This window comes from Acipenser ruthenus, chromosome 3, assembly GCF_902713425.1.
Source record: "Acipenser ruthenus chromosome 3, fAciRut3.2 maternal haplotype, whole genome shotgun sequence".
Classification (NCBI taxonomy): Eukaryota; Metazoa; Chordata; class Actinopteri; order Acipenseriformes; family Acipenseridae; genus Acipenser; species Acipenser ruthenus.
In genome coordinates, this window is record NC_081191.1 from 83,841,921 (window position 1) to 83,865,655 (window position 23,735).

The 23,735-nt window shown below is 36.0% G+C and overlaps 1 protein-coding gene across 1 annotated transcript in view; it reads right to left on the bottom strand.

Annotated features, from left to right (window-relative positions):
• LOC117395067 (protein Wnt-9a) overlaps positions 1–23,735 on the bottom strand; it is a 37,510-nt gene that overhangs the window by 3,612 nt on the left and 10,163 nt on the right. The window contains exons 2-3 of the mRNA XM_033993930.3: positions 3,727–3,986; positions 1,368–1,630 (exon numbers count right to left, since the gene is read on the bottom strand). Of these exons, the coding sequence (XP_033849821.1) occupies positions 1,368–1,630; positions 3,727–3,986 (523 nt within the window). The remainder of the gene's footprint in view (positions 1–1,367; positions 1,631–3,726; positions 3,987–23,735) is intronic.

Here is a 23,735-nt window from a genome sequence, read left to right on the forward strand (position 1 = left end):
TTGAATCTATTCAGTCTTGAACAAAGAAGACTACGCGGTGATCTGATTCAAGCATTCCAAATTATTATTATTATTATTATTATTATTATTATTATTATTAAATCCTAAAAGGTATTGACAATGTCAACCCAGGGGACTTTTTTGACCTAAAAAAGAAACAAGGAACAGGGGTGACAAATGGAGATTAGATAAAGGGGCATTCAGAACAGAAAATAGGAGGCACTTTTTTACACAGAGAATTGTGAGGGTCTGGAACCAACTCCCCAGTAATATTATTGAAGCAGACACCCTGGGATCCTTCAAGAAGCTGCTTGATGAGATTCTGGGATCAATAAGCTACTAACAACAAAACAAGCAAGATGGGCTGAATGGCCTCCTCTCGTTTGTAAACTTTCTTATGTTCTTATGTTCTTAACCCAAAGTATTGATTTTAGACATGTCTAGACCGCACAACCACAAACCCGGAATCAAACGTAGGACATTTCCTTTTAAAGACAGCTAAAGCAACCACTAAGATAATGCATATACTGTCAGGTTATTAAGTGTTAATTATAAGATACTTATAGAATTGATACAAAAACATATAAAATCACTTGAAAACATATGTTTTTCATTGCCTGCTTTCAAACTGTATTCCAGTTTCCACGAGAACCTGCCAGAAACAAGGAGGGAAAGGCTCTCCCTGGACAAGTAAACCTGTCAACAACTTCCCTGGCTGAGCAGGATGCTTCTCCACAGCGTCTTAAGGGTTAAATATTTCCTGTCATTGTTTAACTAATGACACACATTGGGAGTGGAATTATTAACAGACAAAAAAAAATAAACTTTCTAACTTAGCATCTGCTTCAGTGAAGTATTTTTTTCTTAATTTTTTACTTTAAAAAATCAATTAAAACATCTTTAATGAGCAAAAATGGGAACTGTACTGGAGCTGAGCACTTGTAGTATAAAATGAAATGTGTTGAGAACTAGCAGCAATTAATATCAAAATGCATTCTAAATTGTCCTATTTGAAGTAAATATTAAACTTAACAGACCATGATACTTATGATTTACTGGTCTTAAAATAGTATTTCATGCTAACATGGAAGTATAAGGAAACTGAGACTTGCACTAATCTAAACATATGATATGTAAGGCTTTTAAGAACTTTTTTTTTACTTCTTATTGTGAAAAGCAATATCACCACTAGTACCCTTGATTTTTTTTAAATACATTTTTGTATTTTTCTTGATTTGATTTTCAGTTCGTTTGGAAGTCCAAATGACCTTCAGCAAAATGGGGACTTGTGATAATGTTGTTTAGACCAATAACATGCAAGTAAGGTAAATTAGGTTACGACTCCCAAGTTGTTTGCAACTAATCACCTTCATGCCGACGTTGGTGTTGTGCAAGTCAACTCGGGCCCGGAGATCCTTGTTGGATTTCTTGCCCAGGAACTCCTTGACAAACTTGTTACTGTACTTGAGGTTGTCCCCGCAGCCTCCCCACTGCCAGGCCTTCCTGTTCTCCAGGTCTGGTGCCTCGTCACAGGTGCAGCGCTCCATGCGGCCCGCACTGCAGGCCTTGGCCATGGCGTGAGTCAGCCCTGCTGACGAGATGGCGTATAGAAATGCGGTCTCCTTGAATCCTGTACACAGGGAAGGAAACTTCATTAGCAAGGCATTGCATCACAATTAGCTCTCTATTTTAAACCTACTTGCTGCAGATGATTGTTTATTTGTAGTCCCCAGAGTCCACATAACACATGGTTTTATTTTCTACAACTAGTACACTTAAACCTTACCAAAACACAAGTTATGTCTCATCTCAAAATCAAACATTTTTAATTGTGTTATCAGTTGCGTTTCCGGTTTATTCTGAATTTTACCGAAAAATGTGAGGATTTTTTTTTTAACTGGATGTAGGTTTTTACTAATTTATACCCGATTTTTGTCTGTTATTCAATATTATCCCAGTACTATTTTCTCGGAAATTCACCATAATTTGATTAAAATGCTGTTTTATTTTGATTCCGACATTGTAATAAGCAGCTGTACACTGTATCCTAGGATACAGCAGATGTTTAGACGTCAGAGGATCAAATAATGTTCAGCTGTGATTTTCTGTCCTTCACAAACACACTATCACCTGATTATGTTGGCCAATCAAAGTCTGATTATTGTGGCAATTGCTGGGCGTAGTAACTACTAGCTTGATCAAAAACTAAAATTGAAATACTTACATGAAAATATAATATTTGTAGTGAATGAGGAATGGGGAGAAAACATAAATCAGTTTATGAATATTCAAAATAAAATTAATGTTTCAAAGTATACAAAAAGCAAAAATAGCAGAAGTGGGTCAGATGAGGCAGAGGATGCATAGCACTGCAAATACTGCTGCATTGAGGTACATGTTTGCGCTGACAATAGAGGAACATAGTGAAAAATAAGTGACACATTAAAACTAAAACAAGAAAGTGAACAGAGACAAGCAATCCATTTATGCGGCTTTTACACATGCTTTAATAAAAAGAGAGTGCAGAATGACTGTGTTAATGAGTGTGTCAGAGCTCTGTGCTTTGCTGGACAGCCACTGTTTATTGCAGAGATATGTATCGGTGACTTTGTGCGACAGCAGGTCTACTGTCTGTCCATCAGCTAAAACACTGCCCAAGGCTGACAATCTTAATCGTAAATATTTGACAGAAAATGGTGATACTTTAGTTGGTAAACTTACATAGAACTCATTGATGGAAATGTCCAGTCTGATTTTTGATGCGTCTCCCGATGGCTTGGTCCAGTTCTGTCAATTTTATTTTGTTTTTATGATTTCAAGGTGAATAAACCTGGCTTGTTTTGTGCTGATGTCATGTTCATACTTTCTGTAGATATTGTTTCCGTCAGCACAGCGATTGCCCAAACGTTCACAAAGTACTAGTTAACTTGGGAAAATGTGACTTTGACTTGCACAGATTGTGCTTTATCAGACATGCCAGGGACATTAAACCTAATCAGAAAACAGCTGCTACACATCATATTCCACATGTAAAGTGTGTAGACAGAGTTTTTCTGCCCGATTTTTACCGATGTTTCAATTAAAAACACATTTTTACAGATTTTATCTCTATTTTAATATATGTAAAATATATATTAAAGATAAAAAACGAAAATGCAGAACACTAGTTATCAGTTAATAAAACTGAGACACAAACGGTAAAAAATGACAATGTTTTACCTTTTGGTTTTGACAAGCAAATACTATATTACCCTTAAGAAATCATTTACAGCATGTAGGTAGGTAGAAAATGTGTTCTCGGAAAACTGAAAGATGTTAACTGTTCAGAATTATTCAGAATATATTTGTATTCCTGCTAAAGGTATATTTAATGAATTGCCCTTCACTGAGAATTAAGGTTTGTAGAAAATAGAAAATATAACTAAATTGTATTTCTTTTAACAATCTTGCTGTACAAGATTGTTAGGTTATCATTTGATTTAGCCTAATACTGTATGTTTATTGAAAAAAAACACTTCAGGAAATTACTTGTGAACTCCTAAAACATCATAAGATTTGAGAAGTTTTGAACTGATTCAATATAATTTATTTTTAATGTAATGGATATATTTGATGTTGTCTGAAAATATACATTTTGTATGCAAGTTGTACTTATTTTTATAGCAGTGACTGCTATGCAAATTGATCGTCCACTTTTTAGAAGTTTTAAATGAATCTTCAACAAACCTTTTTTGAGTAGACTGGCACGGTAGCGTCCCTCCAGGGTGCAGTTCCACCTCTCAAACCTGAACTGGTACTGACACTCGAGCGCGCTCATGCTGATGGCCTCCATCAGGGTCTCCGCTACACCAGGGTCTCGCCTGCACATCCTCCGCTGCTTCTTCTCCAGTTTCAGCCGGTCGCACAGTTTATAGTGGGCCTTGCCTGCTGTTTCCTCGGGCTCAGTGTTCAGGGGGAGGATGGACAGGGGTTCATTACCTGTCAGCCTGACACCAACAAAAAGACAAAGAGAAAAAAACACATTATCACAGGGAAAAAAGAACTAGACATTATTACTGTTTAGACCAGGGGTGTCCAATCCTGGTCCTGGAGGGCCGGTGTCCATCCTGGTTTTTGTTCCAACTGTACCTTAAATTACTTAATTGAGCCAATTAAGTGCTTATTAGAAGCTTACTTGGTCCAATTAATTAATTTAGGATACAGCTGGAATAAAAATCAGGAAGGACACCGGCCCTTCAGGACCAGGATTGGACCCCTGGTTTAGACCCACTGCAATAGACATTGCATTCTTCAAGACAAAAAAATGGTGAACCTGCAAATCTTTATCAATGTCCATATTATATATAATCATCGAGACAAAGCAATCTGAAAATAACTTAGCCTTTTAAGTGTTTTAAACATTAAGGGGTAGATGTACTAAGATGGGCCAGTCGCAGCGCAAACATATTGCAATTTGCACTTTTGTTACGACAATTTGCAAAGTATACATTTTGTCGTATGTACTAAGAGAAAATATGTTAATGAAAAGAGCCGCAATATACTCATTTAAATATTTGTTGCGTCTTCTTCGTGACACCGTTAGCATACATTGTGAGTGTTGTGAGACATTGTTCAAATAAATAGCAGGAGCTGAGTTGTGTTTTGCTGCAGCAGAGGGTGCCCGAAGGATAACGTCTATGCATGCAAGGGTGCAATAATCAAAATAACATTTTTTTTTGTTAAATGTAAATGTCATCTGTACAATGCATTCTGTTCCTATGCATTATATACCTATTTTAATACTGTTATATACAGCCAGCACTCACATATCTGACCCTATAAAATTTTGAATTCAGTGACGATTAAACGTGTGTGACGCATATCTGATTATTTCATTTTGGCCCATTCCAACTCCTGTCTGTTTTTCAGGGAACACACAAAAAAAAATGCAATATCAAAAATACACAGCTGAAAGGACTGTGTTTTAAAATAAGTAGGTTTCCATTTAGATGTACTGTACTGGTTTTGTTGGTACAGTACTATAATTTCAACAAAATAAATATTTTAATTAAGAACGATATGATTCTGAAAATATCCCTTCCCAAAACTAAAGAGACAACACGTCAACTGCAATACATACATACTTTTAAATCTGGTACGTATTTGTCTTCAGGTGAGTGTGGTGTGGTGACAAAGGCAAGGTCCAAACGTAGTAAACTCCCAAAACGTCTGTGTTTATTTAATACAAACAAAGATCTGCCCCTCTACCAGCAATGGTATCGGGGGGAACACGGCTGGCTGGCAGGCCAAAACAAAACAATAACAATAACAACAATCCACTCCAAAAATCCTGTGCATGAAAATGTTCTCTTGCTTTCAGCAGGGTGGTGGTGCGTGCTTGTGTTGTGAGGTGAGGGTAGTGCTCAATTGGTTCGGCTGACTCCGTCCTCCTCTGCGACATACAAAAAGCAAACACGTAGCAAAAACAAACATACACTGCTCTGGCCGTACTCACACAGCTGCGTACCCTTTGTACCACCAAATTCCTCCCTGCAATCAGTCAGTTGCCATGGTTTATCCAATCACTGCCTGACCCGTATCTGATCGCAATGGAGTTGTTTAGAGTACTTGCAGTTACGCACTTTCCCCAAGATGGCCGACTTCCTTTTTCAAGGCTTGTAAGTACACCCTGACTTTAGTGAAAATTAGGTACTTGGGTGTTCGCCTCAAAAATGCATTGAGCACAACTGGCAACGCACAAGAAAAAGTGGACAATTGTGACTGTTTAAAACGTGCTTTCAAAAGTTCTTAACAAATTGATGCAATTGTAAGTGTCGCAATTGGTGGCAGCTTTAGTACATCTCATTATAATATTTGTGAACCCTCATTTGCACTATCTCCGCCACCTTTTTGCGAATTTACGCAGGAATGCCCATAATTACATATTCATCTAAGGTTGAACCGCAGAGAAAAACTGCTGCCGCAAAGCATTCCCTAAAAAGTCGCTAACAGCATTGCTCATGTTAAGTACATTTTACCCTAGAGTTCCGACTGATTTGCGACTATTGCAACAGGTGCAACACTTTAGTACATCTACCCCTAAATGTTTTGGCAATAAAGCACCTCTGGAGAGTATCACATTAAAAAATCAGGATTTCATTAATGTTGGACACCAAGCCAACAGTGTAGTACACCACAATGTCATATGCATGCAGAATAGTAGCCTGAAAGGAAAAAAAACAAGACCAAACACAGACAGAACAAAGCAAAGAAATACAGTAGAATGGGTATGTTTTAATATAAACTGACCTCCTCAAAGTAGAAAAACAGCTGCTTGTCAAAACAAAATACTCATGTCTGCAAACTGGTGCAAGGATTTAGCTAACAAAGGAATGTGGAGTTGTTTTTTGTGAGGATAGTTTAAGTTTGCATTTAGTTACTTTTGTACCTTGGCTTCGCTTTGACTTGTAATTTTGCAGAATAGCTAAACCCTCAATACAGTACAGCATGTCATCCAACTACTGTTAAATGGTATGTGTTCAGGTCTCTGCACATTAATGAGAGAGCAGTTGAAAACTGAAACTTGAGACTCCAGTGTTGGTGAAGTGAACGCATATTGCTGACTCCAGAGCAAGGCCCCAATGCAAGGCATACTTGGCCAACTCCTTTTAAGCTATAAAGACTTCAAATCAAGGTGAAGTTCCTCCCCATATACTTATAAGTAACCCTAAACATGAACCGAACCAAGCACAGAACTTGCCTAAATAATCTCAGTGAATGTGTTGCTATTGATACTACAATAGCTTATCCTCTGCAACAAAACAAAGCTTCTTTACCTAGAATGTGGATTTTTGTCTTATAATTAATTTCATGATTACTAAACAGTCAATGCACATTATATTGTAAGAGCCAATAAAAACAGTAGGTAACTGGAAACAGATGTTCAATATTATATGAAGCAGGAATCACCTGCTAAATAATTGACAGTTAAGTATGCTGAAGGTGAGGGCCCTCAATGGAGATAGTAAATCTGCAAGTGTTTTCTGTGCTGTACCATGTTTTCACTTTACTACACTCATGCTTGTCCCTTGCTGTCCCTTTGAATAGGCTGTTAAATCACAGTCTTGGCCACTCTATGAACATTAAAGAGTAAGTAGCTCCATAGTCTGAACTCAAAGCACCTTGTTTTAATAATTGCATTCAAAAACACAGAGTGATAGCTCATCATAAATAAAAGGGCACACTAAATTAAAAAAAAAAAAAACTAATAACATGTAAATTGAAGCTACTTAAAGATCCTACTGACATCTTTCAAAAACCAAGGCTTCAATTCTCTAGAGATCATGGAGTAAACTTTACAACTGGCAATACAACTTTCATTTTGCTGCATCCTGCACTACATTTTGTAACATTTTTTTTGTAAAAAACAGAATCTTCAGTGTTTTGATATTTTATTCAAATCAGCATGGGCATTGCTCCCAGACTCATTCCACGGTCCAGCATCTGCACTGGCTTGTATAAACTGGAAGACTTTGTAGTCTAAACATCACACTTTAGTGTTCTCTAAGGATGTAAAAGACCTATCCAGCCTGGACGTCGATAACTGATCCAATAAGCCAAGCAACACATTCATCTGTATCTGGATTTTTATTTTTGATCCAATTAATCATGAAAAACAAGCAGAAAGGGCAGGTGAGGTAGAACCACGTCAACAGTATAGACTGGTAAACCGGTCCTGAGGACCCACTGTGTCTGCTGGTTTTCATTCCAACTTAAGCTCTCAATTAACATAATTGATCTAATTATTTGTTCAATTTGACATATTTCATATTTTTCAAGGCCTCTTACAGTTGATTGTTTTAAAAATTCACTTGATTCAAGGTACACTACCTATGAAACATTTTGAGGCCTGAAGAGAAGTTTTAAATGTCTCCAATTAATCAAATAATTAGACCAATTAAGTAACTGAGACCTTGGGTGGAATGAAAGCCAGAAAACACTGCGGCCCTCCAGGGACAGAGTTTGACACCCCTGCTCTATTGTCATTCATTCTAAGTAGTTACCCTTGATTACTACCTCCCTCCTGACAGTTCCTTTACTCCTTCAACCCCTTTCACCCCCCTGTAAAATGAGCGCTTCTCCCTCTCTTTACCTATTTTGTTTTTTTATTTATCAGCTTGTTCCATAAACCAAATAGCAGGCTGTGCAACATCAATTGATTAAAGCCAGATTCTCATGGGACAAAAACTCACCACATAAAACAACCTCCTGTGAATGCCACTAAAGCAGAGGATATCTGGTGAATTTCAACAGGTTTTCACCTATGAAGTCAATGACAAGTGTTGTTCTGAACAAAAAGGCAACTTTTGCAAGTAACTGTTAACTATGAACCCGAATGTTTATTAGCAATTAAATTACCTTGTGCTTGTTCAGTATAGTTAGGCAGCATATCTTCCCCAAAAGAGCCAAGCCATGGCAGCCCCAAACTGGTGGTGAGATGTCCGCTTACCTTTTAAATTTGCTTTCCACAGTGTTCGACCCCAGGAATACTTATCAGTTTAAATAAATGTCCATTGTCGTTTTCTGTGGGGAGTTTTAGTCCTGTTCAAATCATATTTTAAACAAGGTTTGCCAGACATAAAACTGTGAAGTGGGATTGTGTGTGTGAGGAATAGTGTTGCCAAGGATAATCATTTGAATGAATCAATTAATATTTTCATAATCGATTAAAGCCGTATCTTCTTAATTAAACTCTTGATTACATTTGTGTCTGAAAGATCACAAATATTTCACAAGGCATTTCACATAAAACATCATGAAAAATGTCTTTACAATCTTGCTTCTGTTATTGAAGTTGTTCTATTAAAGTCATTAAAATGAGCAACATAGTATTTTCTATTATTGTTTTTATTAAACCATCTCAGAAAAACTGAAATTGCTTTACTGGGTTTTTAAAAAGCTTACCAGAGAAATCACATATGTTAATTATCTAAATAATTGATAATTAAAGCTATAATCATTAGATCTAATTTTATAACAAGTTTCTTTTTAGCACTACTGTCTAACCATTGGAGTCATGCTGTCTCTACAAAACATAAGAACCTGCATTGATATAGTCTGCCAAGCATTACTACTTCATGGGACTGTCTTCTAAATATATCAGAATACCTAGGAACAAAATTAAGCAATACACAACATGGTTAATTGTATGTGCTTTACAATGTCATTCTTATCTAATCTGTGATAAAAAAGTGCACCCTGTTACTTTTATCTTGTAGCCTAATAGAGTTATAACCACATATTTCTGAAAATAAACATTAAACTATATGACACAGATTGAATTGAGGTACCTCAATCCAAGAAACATAATCTTAATCTACCAGCTTTGAAATAGTTAACATTTACATCAGGAAAACATTATCATTTAACTTTTTTTGAGAAAAAAAGCAGATAAATTTTTAAAACAGTACACGCTATAATTTTGTAACCATAATCACAGTTAATATAGACTTGGGTTTTATGATAATTATACTATTTAGAGTGTGTAATCCAGGTATTTTTACTGTATATGTGACTTGCTTAAACATGTTTCTAATTTTAGTTTTTAACCATAAACACTGATAAAAACACAATATGACCTCCACAAGGAATCAATCATTTTGTAATACTGTATATTATTTTTAATCTTAAAAAATATGCAGTGTTTACATGACAAACTCAATGGGGTTCTTGGGAGTCAATCAATGTATTAGAACCTATGCACCTGAATCTGATTAAATCCCCTAACCTGATTCCAACTCAAAACTGCGTTACATGCAAATACCTGAATTTGAGGGAGAGAAAGGGGCCTTACTAATGCAGTGATCGAATGAGAAAAAAGTTATTACATCTTTCTGTCCCTCGTCAGAACCATTTTGCCGTAATAATTAGAATCCACCCATTTGGTTCCCACTCACAAGTTTAAAATAAGAACAGCACAGAGTGATAGCAAAAATAAATAAAAGGGCACAATAAAATAAAAAAAGAAGAACATGTAAACTGAAGCTACTTAAAGATCTTACTGACATCTTTCAAAAAGCAGGGGGTGTTGACCCTGGGGTCAATGATAAATCCAGGTGAATTAAATTCTGGCCTGCCTAAATTCCTCCTCTGTCTAATTCCTAAATCAGTGCTTCAATTCTCCAGAGACTTTATAATTGGCAATAAAACTTTGCTGCATCGTGCACTTTACATTTTGTTGCATTTTCTTTTTAAACAGATTCTTCAATGTTTTGATATTTTATTCAAATCCGCATGGGCACTCATGGCAGCAAAGGTCAGATAAATAACTAATTAAATGGTGAAAGGCTTTCTGCATCTGAGATGCACAGATGTAATTAAAGAGTCAGTATCATTGTTTAACCTTCATAGTGTTACCTGACCGAATCCATAGTGCTATGTGAAGTAACACAGGCTTGTTATCAAAAGACTACAGGAATCAAGATTGACCTGCTTACTGCAATAGAGGAAACCTGTCATTCAAAAACTGCCACCTTGTCATTGGAGGAGAATGGCACCTGGGTTAGCTTTTTGTACAATAACTTATTACTAGTTAAGTTCTTAGAATCATGCTTGTTATAAACATTTGCAAATCATTTATTAAGAGGTGTGTTTTCAAGACCCATGGTCCTGACCACAATCAAGAACAAAAGGATAAATATAGGCAAAATAAAATAAAAAAGATATTGGGCCTAGGGTTCCCACCTCTGACTTACAAAAAACCGGGACACCAGAGTAATTTCGTACAAAAATTAATAAATAAATAAATAAATAAATCATATACTTTGACATTTAATGTCCTGGGAAGTCTTACAGATTTTCCAGGACAGCTGCCTCAAAAAGAGAACAATCCAGGCAAAACCAGAATGGGTGGCAACCCTAATTGCGCCCTATTCCGATGAAATTATTGCAATTGCAAACGCAGTGGTTAAAGTCAATCGCGTCTGCCCCGCAGGGAGTGACTTCTCCAAAAGCCTGTTTAGTGGCGCACTGACAGCGCCTAGCCAATCAATGCTGAGTAGGTTGGGGAATCTGCTATCCAATCAGGGGCAGGCAACAATCCCTTTAGACAGAATGCGCTTGCGTCACCGCAAGACTCAGATTTTGAATGTAGAAGTGGCGATCACGTCGAGTGGCAGTAGCACAGAGCAAGAACAACCAGCGCAAGTGAGAACAGCAAGTGGCAGGTCACGCCGGAGATTGCTATATTAATATCTGTTAACATTCATTCCTTTCTATTAGCTGTGCCCTACATTATTGCTTCATGTGTGTTTCCCTTTTTTTTTCTTTTTTTTTGGGGGGTTCTGTGTCATAATGTGTGATTTATGTATTCTCTCCCATAGCCTGTCCTTGTATGTGCTGACTAGGTCCACACGCTGTACTAAAATTCATAAAATATTTTTGTTATGTTTTTTGTTTCAATAAACCAATTTAGCCTAACTATTGTAATGCATTAATAAAACTTTGTAATGCATTAATGAAAAATAATATTACATACCTGATATACCCTTCCTCTCAATGGATGAAATTATAGTAATAGCAAGCATATCATCCATAATTATTAGGTGTCTACTGAAATCGTGGAGAATTTACATATTTTTCCCAGGTAGGTTATGGAATAAAATTAGCATTTCGCGGATATTTCTCAGACCTATTTAAACATTAAATAAACCTAAGTAGATAATATTTCAGAGCACTATAAAAGCCTAAAAATAGTAGTACTTGCTTGCTTACTAAACTGGAGCGCTGCCATTTGTTAAAGGCAAGCATGCAACATCCTCCAGCAGTTGCTGCCGACATTCTCTGACTCTGTGGTGTGAAGACTTGCCCATACATTGAGACTGCAAGTTCTGCATCCACTGAATTTGTTGGAAGTGTAAGGCAACGCTTTGCCAAGTAATATAGATGTCGAAATCGATTAGAAAAAGTCCCAAAATCTTGTTACCCTCAAGGTAACGTTCATTGCCGTGATGTTTGTCCCATCCAGGAATTCATTTTATTAGTACAGTCTAAAGAAAACGTGCCTAATTTGGGTAATAAATTCTAACTGTGTTTAAAAAGTAAGCAGGTTGTTTGAAGCGAGGTGGCTGTGCTAGATCGTACCTGTAGTACTGATTTAACTTTAATACAACAGGAATACAGTAACAGGAATACTTTTTGTCTTGACTTTCAAGTTTGTTTTCTGAAAGCTGTTATTTGTTTTATGTTCTGTTTAGCAGCCTTTGTGGTAGCCTTTTTTAATGTGTGATTCTGAAGCTAAATATCTCCATCTGTATGTAAATGTTTCTTTGGGAAATTTCTTGACACGATCCTCAGCCTTAATATTCTAGATTTTAGCAACCTAAATCAAAATAACAATGCAACACTGACTTAGTCCCACCTCCTAGTGCACAGAACATGTCACAGAAAAGCCAGTACAGATGCACTGATAGGATGATTAAAACATCGTTGTCATGTGAACAGTAAACAAGAAAGTTAACCGCTTTGGAGTATTTTTTTAAATGGTATTTGTCGAAGGACTTTTTATTTATTTATTTATTTTTACTTTTCTTTCTTTGATTTCCCCTTTCTGTGTCAGTCCAAACGCATGCAGTTGCTACTTAGGACTACTTTGCTTTTTATAGTGTGTTCAATTGTTAAAGTTCCTGATTGCACCACTAAATAAGCTTGGTTTCAGCGGGTCTTAATGCAGTATTGAATTGTCTATTTGGTCATCAGACTACCACAACCTGAAATTTATGTCGACCCGTGGCGATGGGGCAGACGCTCTATAACGTCGCAAGACATGTCTTCCGAATACCGTTTCAGCGCAGTGTTTTTTTCAGGTCTTCACTCCATTTAGCGCCACAGAATCGGGGGCAAGCCCCGTTTGCGCTTGCACTCGCATTTGCGCTGTGATCAGCCCCCAGTCTGTAAAATTTAGCTCGGGGGGAACTCCAGTGAGAAAAATAAATGGGTGCATCTACTGACTTTTAACAGGGTGCACTGTGCTGCTACCTGACGGGAAAGAAGGAAGATAATAATTCCAGGACTGCAGCCAAAAATGTAAAAAATCCACCAAGCTTCAGTATAGATTGGAATTACCAGAATCAGTTCATAATGCCAAAAAGTACTGGAAGTTATTTAAAGTGATCCAGGAATATAGGAAACAGCAGAGAAAGGTCCAATACATCTTACAGTTATTATTGTTCTTTTATGGGCATGATACTAGTTCAAATCAAACAGCTGTGAGTGGAGCACCTAATAAACAGTGAGCTACTTGACAAAAAATATAATAGCTTTCTTTTTGCAGGTAGACACAAGTTTTGCCTGCCCTTCATACCTTACACTGTTTCCATTGAGTGGACTCATATTATTAAATGTAATATTTGAACATGCTGTCTGCTTTTCATTCTTATTGATGTGGATCAGCTAGTATATTCAACTTGCAGCTCTGGAAAAATATCACCTTAGGTAAAATAATTCAGCATTTAATTATTTAAGGAGTCCCTTAACCTTAAACTATTGAACAAATGTGTCAGTGTACGTGCTAACACACACTATGACATGCAGCTGTTCAAAAAGTTATAGCAAGTATGTTAGTGACATACATCCCTGCCACGGCTGAAAATACAATATTAGAGCTATGCGTATCAATGGAAAAATGTGATCACCATGGCCGTATTTTTTTCATGACCTAAAAATAGCTATTTCAAGATATTTCATGATTAAACATAATATTTATTAAAGCAGAAAAAAAAATTGCACTGTTAAATTCAAAATTTATAATTTTCTCGAGAGTTATTATACAACAAATGTTCCTAAATATTGAAATGCTTACATGAAAAACAGTACGTTTTAAAGTGTAGAATATTTCGTTTATGTCCACCTTTTAAAGACATTCTAATTTCAACATCAGTGAATTATCAAACAACATAAAAACATAAATGTAAAAAAAAACACCAGATACGTGAAATGGTCCCTACTTGTACTGGAGATAGCGATCTTTACCAGAAATCTTTCTGATCTTTGATGCAACTGGTGTTTTTTTTTTGTTGAAGACATTTTTAAGAAATCGTGCAGCTCTATATGCAGTGTATTCCATAAATTACCGGAACCGGCTGCCAGGTTCCTAAATGCAGTGTAAAATGTTTGCTTTATTTATTTTTAAGTGATAAAATATATGATAAATGTATTTACACAATTCTTTCAGAAATGGGAATTCTCACAGGGAACTACATATTGCACACCAATAGGTACATTTAGGAAATCGCAAAATCTGTGATAACCGTGAAAAAACTAAAGCCTGAACCATGACTATGTAATGGGCAGTGTTTTGTTAAGCACTTCCCTTACAAATTCCAGGTTAAAAGCTTCATAATCATGGTGTTTAAAACGTTCGCTTGTGGTGTGCAACACCCAACCTCCACCCTGTTACACCTTCATCACTACAGTGTGACATGGACAGAACATAAACAAGAAAGGAATTCCTCATTTGTTCTCCTTCAGGCTTTATCAGCTCTGTACCTGTAATCTCACACTGTAGCTGTGTCAGGAAAGTTTAAGCAGATGCTGTGTGTTACCTTTGTAAAATCACTGTTGCTAACTTTGTAGGCACAAGCATGTCTGCCAAATCTTTACATACAGGAGTTATTTCTGGACAAATACTCTGTGGTCAAATACCTTCTTGGCATTTCATTAACATTGCACTGCGAGTCATACAACAAGTCCCATGCTTGTATTTTAATGTCAGATCGATCTTGCCTAAAATGTCATTACAGTGATACTGTTACAAGATAATAATAGAGAGGATTTGCTGTACGAGGACATGTCATTCAGAACAGGCTTGCCACATTAACTGTGTAGAGGCTGGGATTAAATCACTAACACCTTCACTGCCTCCCAAGTCCTTCACTCTGGGGTGGGTAAAGTGAAAAATAGTTACAATCGTTTTACCAATTCTTCTTCTTCATAATAATAATAATAATGTATGTTGACCTACTTGTAATAATTATTATAATACTAATAGAATAAAGGAACACCCAACTGTAGAGATGAAGACTGAAATTTCTGATAACATAAAAAAACACAGAACCTGTAAAACTAGTGTTGAGAATAACATTTATGACATTGTTCGTTGTTCTTTCAGCAACCACCACCTCAGCATGTGCGTACTATTTTAACAGGCTGTTATATTATGTATTAACTACTGCACAGCTATGGCCAAGTTTTGCATCACCTAGAACAGTGGTTCCCAACCTGTGGTCTGTGAGTAAACTCCAGGTGGTCTGCAAACAACTCCCAAACTTTGGTTACGCAGTTCTTGCAAAACCCCATTTGTACACAGTCACACGTTGTGCTACTACTGCGCAACACAACAAACAGCTTTAACTGGGTGATATATCATTATAAGATATGTGTGTAGTCTGCATTTTCACCTTTATCTGTTTTCTTGTATTACGGGTGTGTTTATAAATTTATATATATATATATATATATATATATATATATATATATATATATATATATATATATATATATATATATATATGCATGGCACTGTATTTTATGTATTATATTAAAAGACTTATATAGCCTAAATACTTTACTTTCTACTTATGTACTTATACAATTATACAAAAATGTGTGGCAAGTGGTCCGTGGGAAAAATCCAAACACCAAGGTGGTCCCTACATTGAAAAAAGGTTGGGAACCACTGATATAGAATGTTAGGATTGAGACATAATTACAAAAATAAATAAATAAATAAAAACAATATGAACAAATTAGATATTTTGTTTAACATGATGTAACCAAAGAAACTACAAAATGATATCGCAAAAGTCTACCGGAAGCCATAATAGTAGTACATTTCAAAATGTCACATGTTTCTATTTTTGTCAGTTTTTCGTTAAGTATATGGAAAACTAAAAAGCAGTATGGAATTCAATACATTAACATTGAAGCAAAATTAGTAGGGCTGTCAAGCGATTTAAAAAAATAATCGCGATTAATCTTGAGATTTAAAAAAAATAATCTCAGTTAATCTTGGTTTTAATTAAATATTTAATTGATACAATTACTGCATCCATCTCTTTTAAATGGGTTTTATAACTGAAGCTATAGCAATGTTGGAATGTATTTTGTATTGTTTTAGCCAAGTTACAGTATTTGCACTGTTCAGATTATTTTATTAATGTTATTAGTATAGAATGAATACAGCAACAATCATTTGTTGGTACTCTGTTTTGTACTGTACTGTTTTGTAGCTTTAACTGGAAGACCTTAGACACTGTGACGTGGCTGCTGAACTGTGGGGAGTTTGGTGGTGTCTTGGGATAGGTGGAGAGATCGTTACCACGGGGTACTTTGAGCAAGTTTCATTGAGCTCTATATGCTGTAACTAAAAGCAACAAACATGTGCCACGGAAATAAAGAATACTGAATGGAGAAATCTTGTTTGGATGTTGTTTATACACTTCACAAACCCAACTGGCATCTCGGAAGAGAACACATAAACTTGACCGGCCTACACTATATTATTATTATTATTATTATTATTATTATTATTATTATTATTATTATTATTATTATTATTATTATTATTATTATCCAAAAAACAACCCAGCATAAAAACCCTGCTTTCATATTTCTGGATTCTCTTTATAGTTTTATATTTATTTACAAACCAGCATTATTGTTAAATTGTTTGAACCAACTGTTAAATCACAATGGAGTCAGTTTATTACTCACCTTACTGCATTTACGATTATCAGTTTCCTTTACAGTTTCCTTTACTCAAACTGATGTTTTTTTTTTTAATGCTGTTTAAATAATAATAATATTACGTAAAAATAAATGTGGTTATTGAAATAAAACAAAGCTACAATGTTAACGGGTCTGCAGTGACAGTCGGTAGCTGTCCAACAGCACTCGTTATAGTGTCGTACTTTGCTTGATTCATGGGTTTGCAGCGATCCTGAATTTCTAAAAGAGTACTCTTGTCGAAACTGACAGGTTTCATTTGTTGTTGTATTGTTGTTGTCCATAGCAGAGAAATTACTAGAGTGTATTTTGAGAAGTGAAAGCATGTTTAGCATGCACGTGGTACAACAGACTAGATGCACTTTTGTGATACTGGAACTCGCTTTGACAGTAGATACAAGTAACCCTCTTTCTATCCAATAAACCACTAGAAATAAAAAATAAACGCCCCATTCACAAGTCCTTCGGTTTGAGTGCTTTGCTACATAATGCGGTTCTGTGACTAATTTTATATTCAAACGATGACGACACTCATTGAATCATGGCATGCACTAAAATGGTGCAGCAGAAAAGGAACGTTATGCTAAGAGGGACAAAAAAAGTAGTGTGATTTACGTGCGTTAAAACTTTCATAATGCGTTAATCGCAGAAGTTAACCGTTGGACAGCACTAAAAATGAGTTAATTTTATAGGGTGATGCTAAACTTTTGGCCATAGCTGTATATGTTTTCCCCCGTGTTTTACTGCATTTTGCAAAGCTTGGCTATCCCGACATATTTTCACATTTCAACATGTCTACCATGGTGGATTAGTCAGAGCCAGTGCTGAAAAATCTGCATGAGAGCACCGCTAAGTAGTAGATAAATACTAAACAACACCCACACAATAAATCATAAAGCTGGGGATAACAGGATTACTGTCTGATGGGGGAGGATCTCTTAAGAAGGGATCAGCAATCACATACCTGCCTGCTTTCCACATTCACAGCAACACGCAATGGAAATAATCCAGGGAAACAAATACAGATGGCTGTAGGCGTGCTGCTGTCATATTCGCCTTCACGGCATTTTACACACCAGTGCTCTTGTTTGTCTTCACCTGCCAGTCAGAGCAATCCTTGTGTATTTATTTAGGCTGTGTTAACTGTGTTTGCACAGGTTGTTAGTATGATTGTTTTGTTATTGTATTGAAATTCTTAGAATATGGATGGCTATTAGAAATACTGTGATTTTATATTGAGTGCAATTTGATCTCTTACTTAGATGTCTGAAATATTCCCTAATGTAAACAAAGTGCCAGTATGAGGATAACATGCACATTCACCAACCCAGGATAAAGAACACAAATGTTCGAAACGGTGATGAATATAAACACTGCCATTGGCCGTATTTCTATCTGCCACTGGGACTGACTTGAGAGCGAATTGAAATCAAGTTAAGAACTCGAACTCTCCAAATTGCACAATGGTGGCAGTTACTTAATGAGCATCTAAGGCAAAGGCGGGTTTATATCTTGGAAACAAAATATGTGATACATACAGGTGATCTTTGTCCAGTTGCATATTGTACTGTAGACTGCAGACTGAACAGGAGGCAGTCCCAGTTTGACACTGGAAGAAGATGAGATAGTTTTATAGACTGGTTTCATAGCGCAGATGGAAATGTGGCATTATTGTTTAATGCTGACAATAATTAATATGTACAGTACAGGTTTTGAATGTCTATAGTGTCTTTGCACATGCTTTACCAACACATGACATCTGTAATGTTTACCATTGCCTAGTTTCTATTAACTTTCCCTGAAATGCATATTTTTTTTTTATTATTTTATATAATCCTCCCCCATAGTTTGTGATAGCATAACAATGTGGAATTCTCCATGTGTTATTCTTGTTTCAAACATTATTTTACTTTCTCCAGAATATATTTTGGCATTATACCTTGTACATTGAAAACTACATCCTGTTTAGGCACCCTATTTAAAATCCTACTCCTCATATTTAACAGAGATGCACAATTAAGGGGGAGACTCATGTGTGTTGTATTATTTAAAAGACTGTTTTTGTTTAAGTCTGTTTTGGTTATGGTTTCAAGTAACTGAGCTTTCTTTGTGTCTTTTGCAAGCCAGCTTTAAGCTATTAACCCATATTACTGTATACTGTGTTATATTGTTAAACTATTTAATATTATCGGCTATCTCTTCTGTTTCCTGTCAAAATGTATTCTTAGGATTCTCAGCAGTCATCATAAATCAAATTCATTGTTTTGCTTTGTTTTGCTCTCATGCCTGTCCAAGTCATCTGTGAGCTTGTTTTTCTAAAGCAGTGTAGCATTATACAACTTGTTTTTGAGAACAAAAAAGTAGTCTACCTCATCTACTGAGTTTCTGGTTTTTGGTGGACTTCCTAAACCTCAATAGTCACAGTGATCAAAGCAGATTTCAGCCCTCTATATGCTTTGCCACTGCTAGCATGCAGTTCCACAGTGCCACCTATTAATGAATGGGTTTTTCATCTTCAAACATTCTTTCAGAATGAAAAATAATATTTGCATTTTCATTAAATTTAAATTAGCTGGAAAACAATGAGAAAAAAATCTCTCTGAATAAAATAAACCCCATCATACAGTATTAAAGAAAGGACAGAAACTTCTGTACAGTAGAATGTGTGTAATTAATTTCAGTCTCTGTAAGTCACCTTGCATCTGCTGAATAAACAAATAATAATAATAATAATGTTATGGGTACGTAGGTTTTAATATATTTTAGATACAGATAGAGAATGTATAGATTCGGTTAAATGAACAATGGTGACATCGTCATTTTTGCCACCAAATACAGTACATTTCAAGCTGGTGTTTTTTTTTTTTCTAATATTTGAATATTTGAATTCTGCCACTCTAAGAATAATAATTGATAATGAACTGCATTAGCGTACAAGCCCATCTTGACCCCTGGTGTCTAGAGAGTAGTGGTTAGGGCTCTGGAGTCTTGCCTGGAGGGTCATGGGTTCAATCCCAGGTGGGGGACACTTCTGCTGTACCCTTGAGCAAGGTACTTTACCTAGATTGCTCCAGTAAAAACCCAACTGTATAAATGGGTAATTGTATGTAAAAATAATGTAATTGTATGTAAAAATAATGTGATATCTTGTAACAATTGTAAGTCGCCCTGGATAAGGGCGTCTGCTAAGAAATAAATAATAATAATAGAGCTTCTTCCAACCCAATACAGAAGATTATTCCATTCCTTTAATGTGTTCAAGATGAAGGTTGGCAGAATGTTAATATCACATTAGTTATGAAGTAAATAACCTCAAGCCATGTCAAAAAAAGTAATTATAGTTTTACCAAATGCACCATTAATATCCTAAAAAACATTCAGGAAGGAAGCACCCGAACTCTTGAAGGAGCACCAGCAGGAGTTTAATGGAAATAACATCTGTATATGAAACCACATGTTCGAGGCTACATATCTCTTACCAATCCAATATAAGGCAACCTTGTGTTATAACAAAACGTCTGCTGGACTAGCACTCTGCAAGTCTGTTAGGTTTACTTGCATACTGACGTACACACGCGTATGTACGTGAACCTGGCTATAGAAAAAGTAAACAACACTAAGCCTATATTTACAACTGTCAGCAAACTGCACACTCCATAGTAAAGGTGTTATAGTACAGTGAAAAACAGTAGTTTACCACTATACAGTGCCACATAGTTGATATATTACCCCTATAGCTCTTGGAGTGCCTGTGCGTGTTGGTCTAATATATTCCTAAAACTTCTGACATCTCCTTTTCTATTGCAGAAAAGTATAGCAGTGCCTGCTGTCTGCTTCCTAGGAATCTAAAATAGGAGCACCCACAGGCCTGTAAGATCTAAAGAGTCAGACCCTCTTGTAAACTTGCCACTTTTAGAGTATGCTTTTCTGTGTAATTAAAGTTTATCTCAAAGTGAAATTTCATGATACCTTATTATAAATTAATCATTTAGCAGATGCTTTTATCCAAAGTGACTTACAGAGACTAGGGGCTGTACTATGCATCAACAACTGCAGAATCATTTACAAAAGGACCTTAGTTTTACATCTCATCAGCAGGACAGAGCACAAGCAGGTTAAGTGAGTTGCTCATGGATTTTAACCAGGAACCTCCTGGTATCAAGCCCCTTTTCTTTAACCACTGGACCACCAAAGCAGTTGAGGTTTCTCATTGGCTCAGGCACTTGCCTTTCTTAATTCAGGTTTATTTTAGAAAAAAATATACATATATCAGCAAGAGACACCACTATATTGTATTTATATACTGTAGAAGTATTGTGATGCCTTTCTCATACCTTGGCATGATTTTGGTATTCAGCAATGTGGCTGCTGTTGTGTACGGTATACTGTACTACTGCGTTACAAGGGTTTATTTTAAAAACCTAGCACCACAATTCACAGCTATTCCAGCTGGGTACACAGAGTGGCAGATATATGATCCACTGTACAGTGCCAATGTTCTGCAATGCTGTAAGTAAAGCTGCATGGGACTTAGATTCATTAGGCTAATAACTCCCTTGAATCAATCTCTAATTCACTTAGAAACACTCTGGCGCAGAGACATCACAGGCTTGCACCTACTGTAATAATGACTGAAGGACATTGTTCTCTGTCATTTATCCTGCTGCACACACATTTTTTTCACAGAAAAAAAAGTAATTCAATGTATTCCTTAAAGTATGTAACAGTGTAGCATCAAATGGTTTATTGTTAATAAACAACTGTGGCAACAGTGAATTAGTAAATGGAAAATATCTATACACAATCATAGTGGGGACAGAAATTACAAACCATCTCACTTCAGAAACCCAGCTTTTATGAGTCCTTTCAGAATCAGCACAGTTTTGCTAAATTAGTTTGTAATCATGGTAAATACAGATTTAAGATGAAACAACAAGATAACACACATACTAAGACACCGATTACTCAATGGTGGTTTAAGGCAATCAATTAACCAATTTGGGAATTGCCACATTAAATGTTTATTTCTGCAGGGATGGGATTTTAAGCCCATCCCTGCCAAACTTAAATCCTACAACAGAAGTTATCTACATGCAAGGGTATCTGCTTTTCCACAGTGCTGAAGACAAGAACTTACACCAGGCAAACTTACACCAGTTGTCTCCACATATAGGAACATGTCCTAAGATAACACTTCGGCTTAGGGAACAGCCTTGTGGTGAAACAGAATTTTCCCATTATAAATGCTCTGTCTAAAGGAATAGGAACTTCACTTAAAATAACACTTTTTTGGCACTGATAGCAATTCGTTGCTAACCAATTCAAAACTGATACAGTACTGTTTTGTAACCTGATAATTCATCATCCTCAAACTCTAATTCAAATGGTTTATTCAATCTTTTCAAAACTGACCTGTCATTGTGAGAGTAATCTGTGTAGGGGTGCTGTGTTAACAACCATTGTGTTAAAATTCATGCTTGTCTTGAACATAATTACTGTTAGAGCCGGTGCTACATTTTTACCATATGTAGGGGTTTGTCAGTTAGTTTATTAACATTAGTTTGTCAGTAAGTGTATTATTATAGTTTATTAACAGACACTTGCCCATTGCTTTTCTCTTACTTATTCTGTTAATTTCATATGTTGATGCACATGCATCATGACATAAGTAATAAATACATTTGTATTTACTTATTTTTATCGTGATTAGCCATGGCGTAGTGTGTCCGGTGGTCAAATCTGTCTTTGGGAACGCTTTGGCTAAGAGAACACTTCGCTTGATTCCCAAGGAGTGTCCACTTAGCCAGAGACTCCTATTAGTTCTAAGGGTTTGTGTAAAATATATATTCTTTTTAAATGTGTCATATAGAAATAATCCTCTATTGCAGGATAGGTAACTGAACTTGTCTTTCATTAAGTATAATCATGAAGTGCAAGCTCAGATTCAAACCTATGCTAAGATCTTCTTGATATTGTTTAGACCAAGAAGACCATGCTTCCTAACATTATTAAGATCATCTCAAGTGAAATAAGGAATCATTGGAATTGATTGGTGCCACAAATTCCTGAAAAATAGAACCCTTAAGAGCATCAAGCAAAAAATTGTTAGTTTGTTGATATACTTCTGCTCTGAAATATCTGAACAGCTGGAACATGTACAGGTCACTATTTGATTACTACTAGGCCTATACACTGTAGCCTAAAACACATTTAATTAATCTTCACTGTTCTATAAAGCGGTTTCTAATTCTGCTTTTAGTTTCATCAGTCATCACCAGACATGAACAGATTCATTTATTTATTTTAAGTACTGAATAGAAACACAAAAATGAACAATGCATGGCAGTGAGTGTGTGAAGTACTGTACTAAAGATATTTTGGACAAACCAAAACAAATTATAACTTAAGTTACTGTAAAGCCTCTGCATAATTCATTTGGTGGTGTATTGTGGTTCTGAACACAACCTTCTGTATCATGCTGTTATTTATATTAAGTAATTAACCATTTCAAACAGAATGAGTTTTTGAGAATTAAAGAAAGTAAAAGAAGAAAAAAAAACAACTGAAGGCTGCATCGTCCCACATAGCAATGTCGAAGGGAGCAGAAAAAGCTGGTTCGAGCCAACATGGAGTAACAGGGGACTTATGAACAGCAGATGTGGATGATGGAAAACAATTCAGGACTTGCTCACCCTGGCAAACAAATAGCTGTTACATCCCAAGAAGAATACAATGAAGGCACCACCACTGCTCACTCCTGCTAGATGCAGCTGATGTTCAAAAAGCCAAAGGTCCAAGTTCAAACTTTTTAAGAAGCACTTTTTTTTAATAAAAATATAACAGAGGAATGTTATAACATTTAGTACCAAAACCTGTGATATATTATGCATTTGAGAACATGTATAACTGGACTTTAGTAGAGCAGAAGTATTCTCTCCAAATCCCCACCCTGTCCTGGCAATCTTAAATAAAGG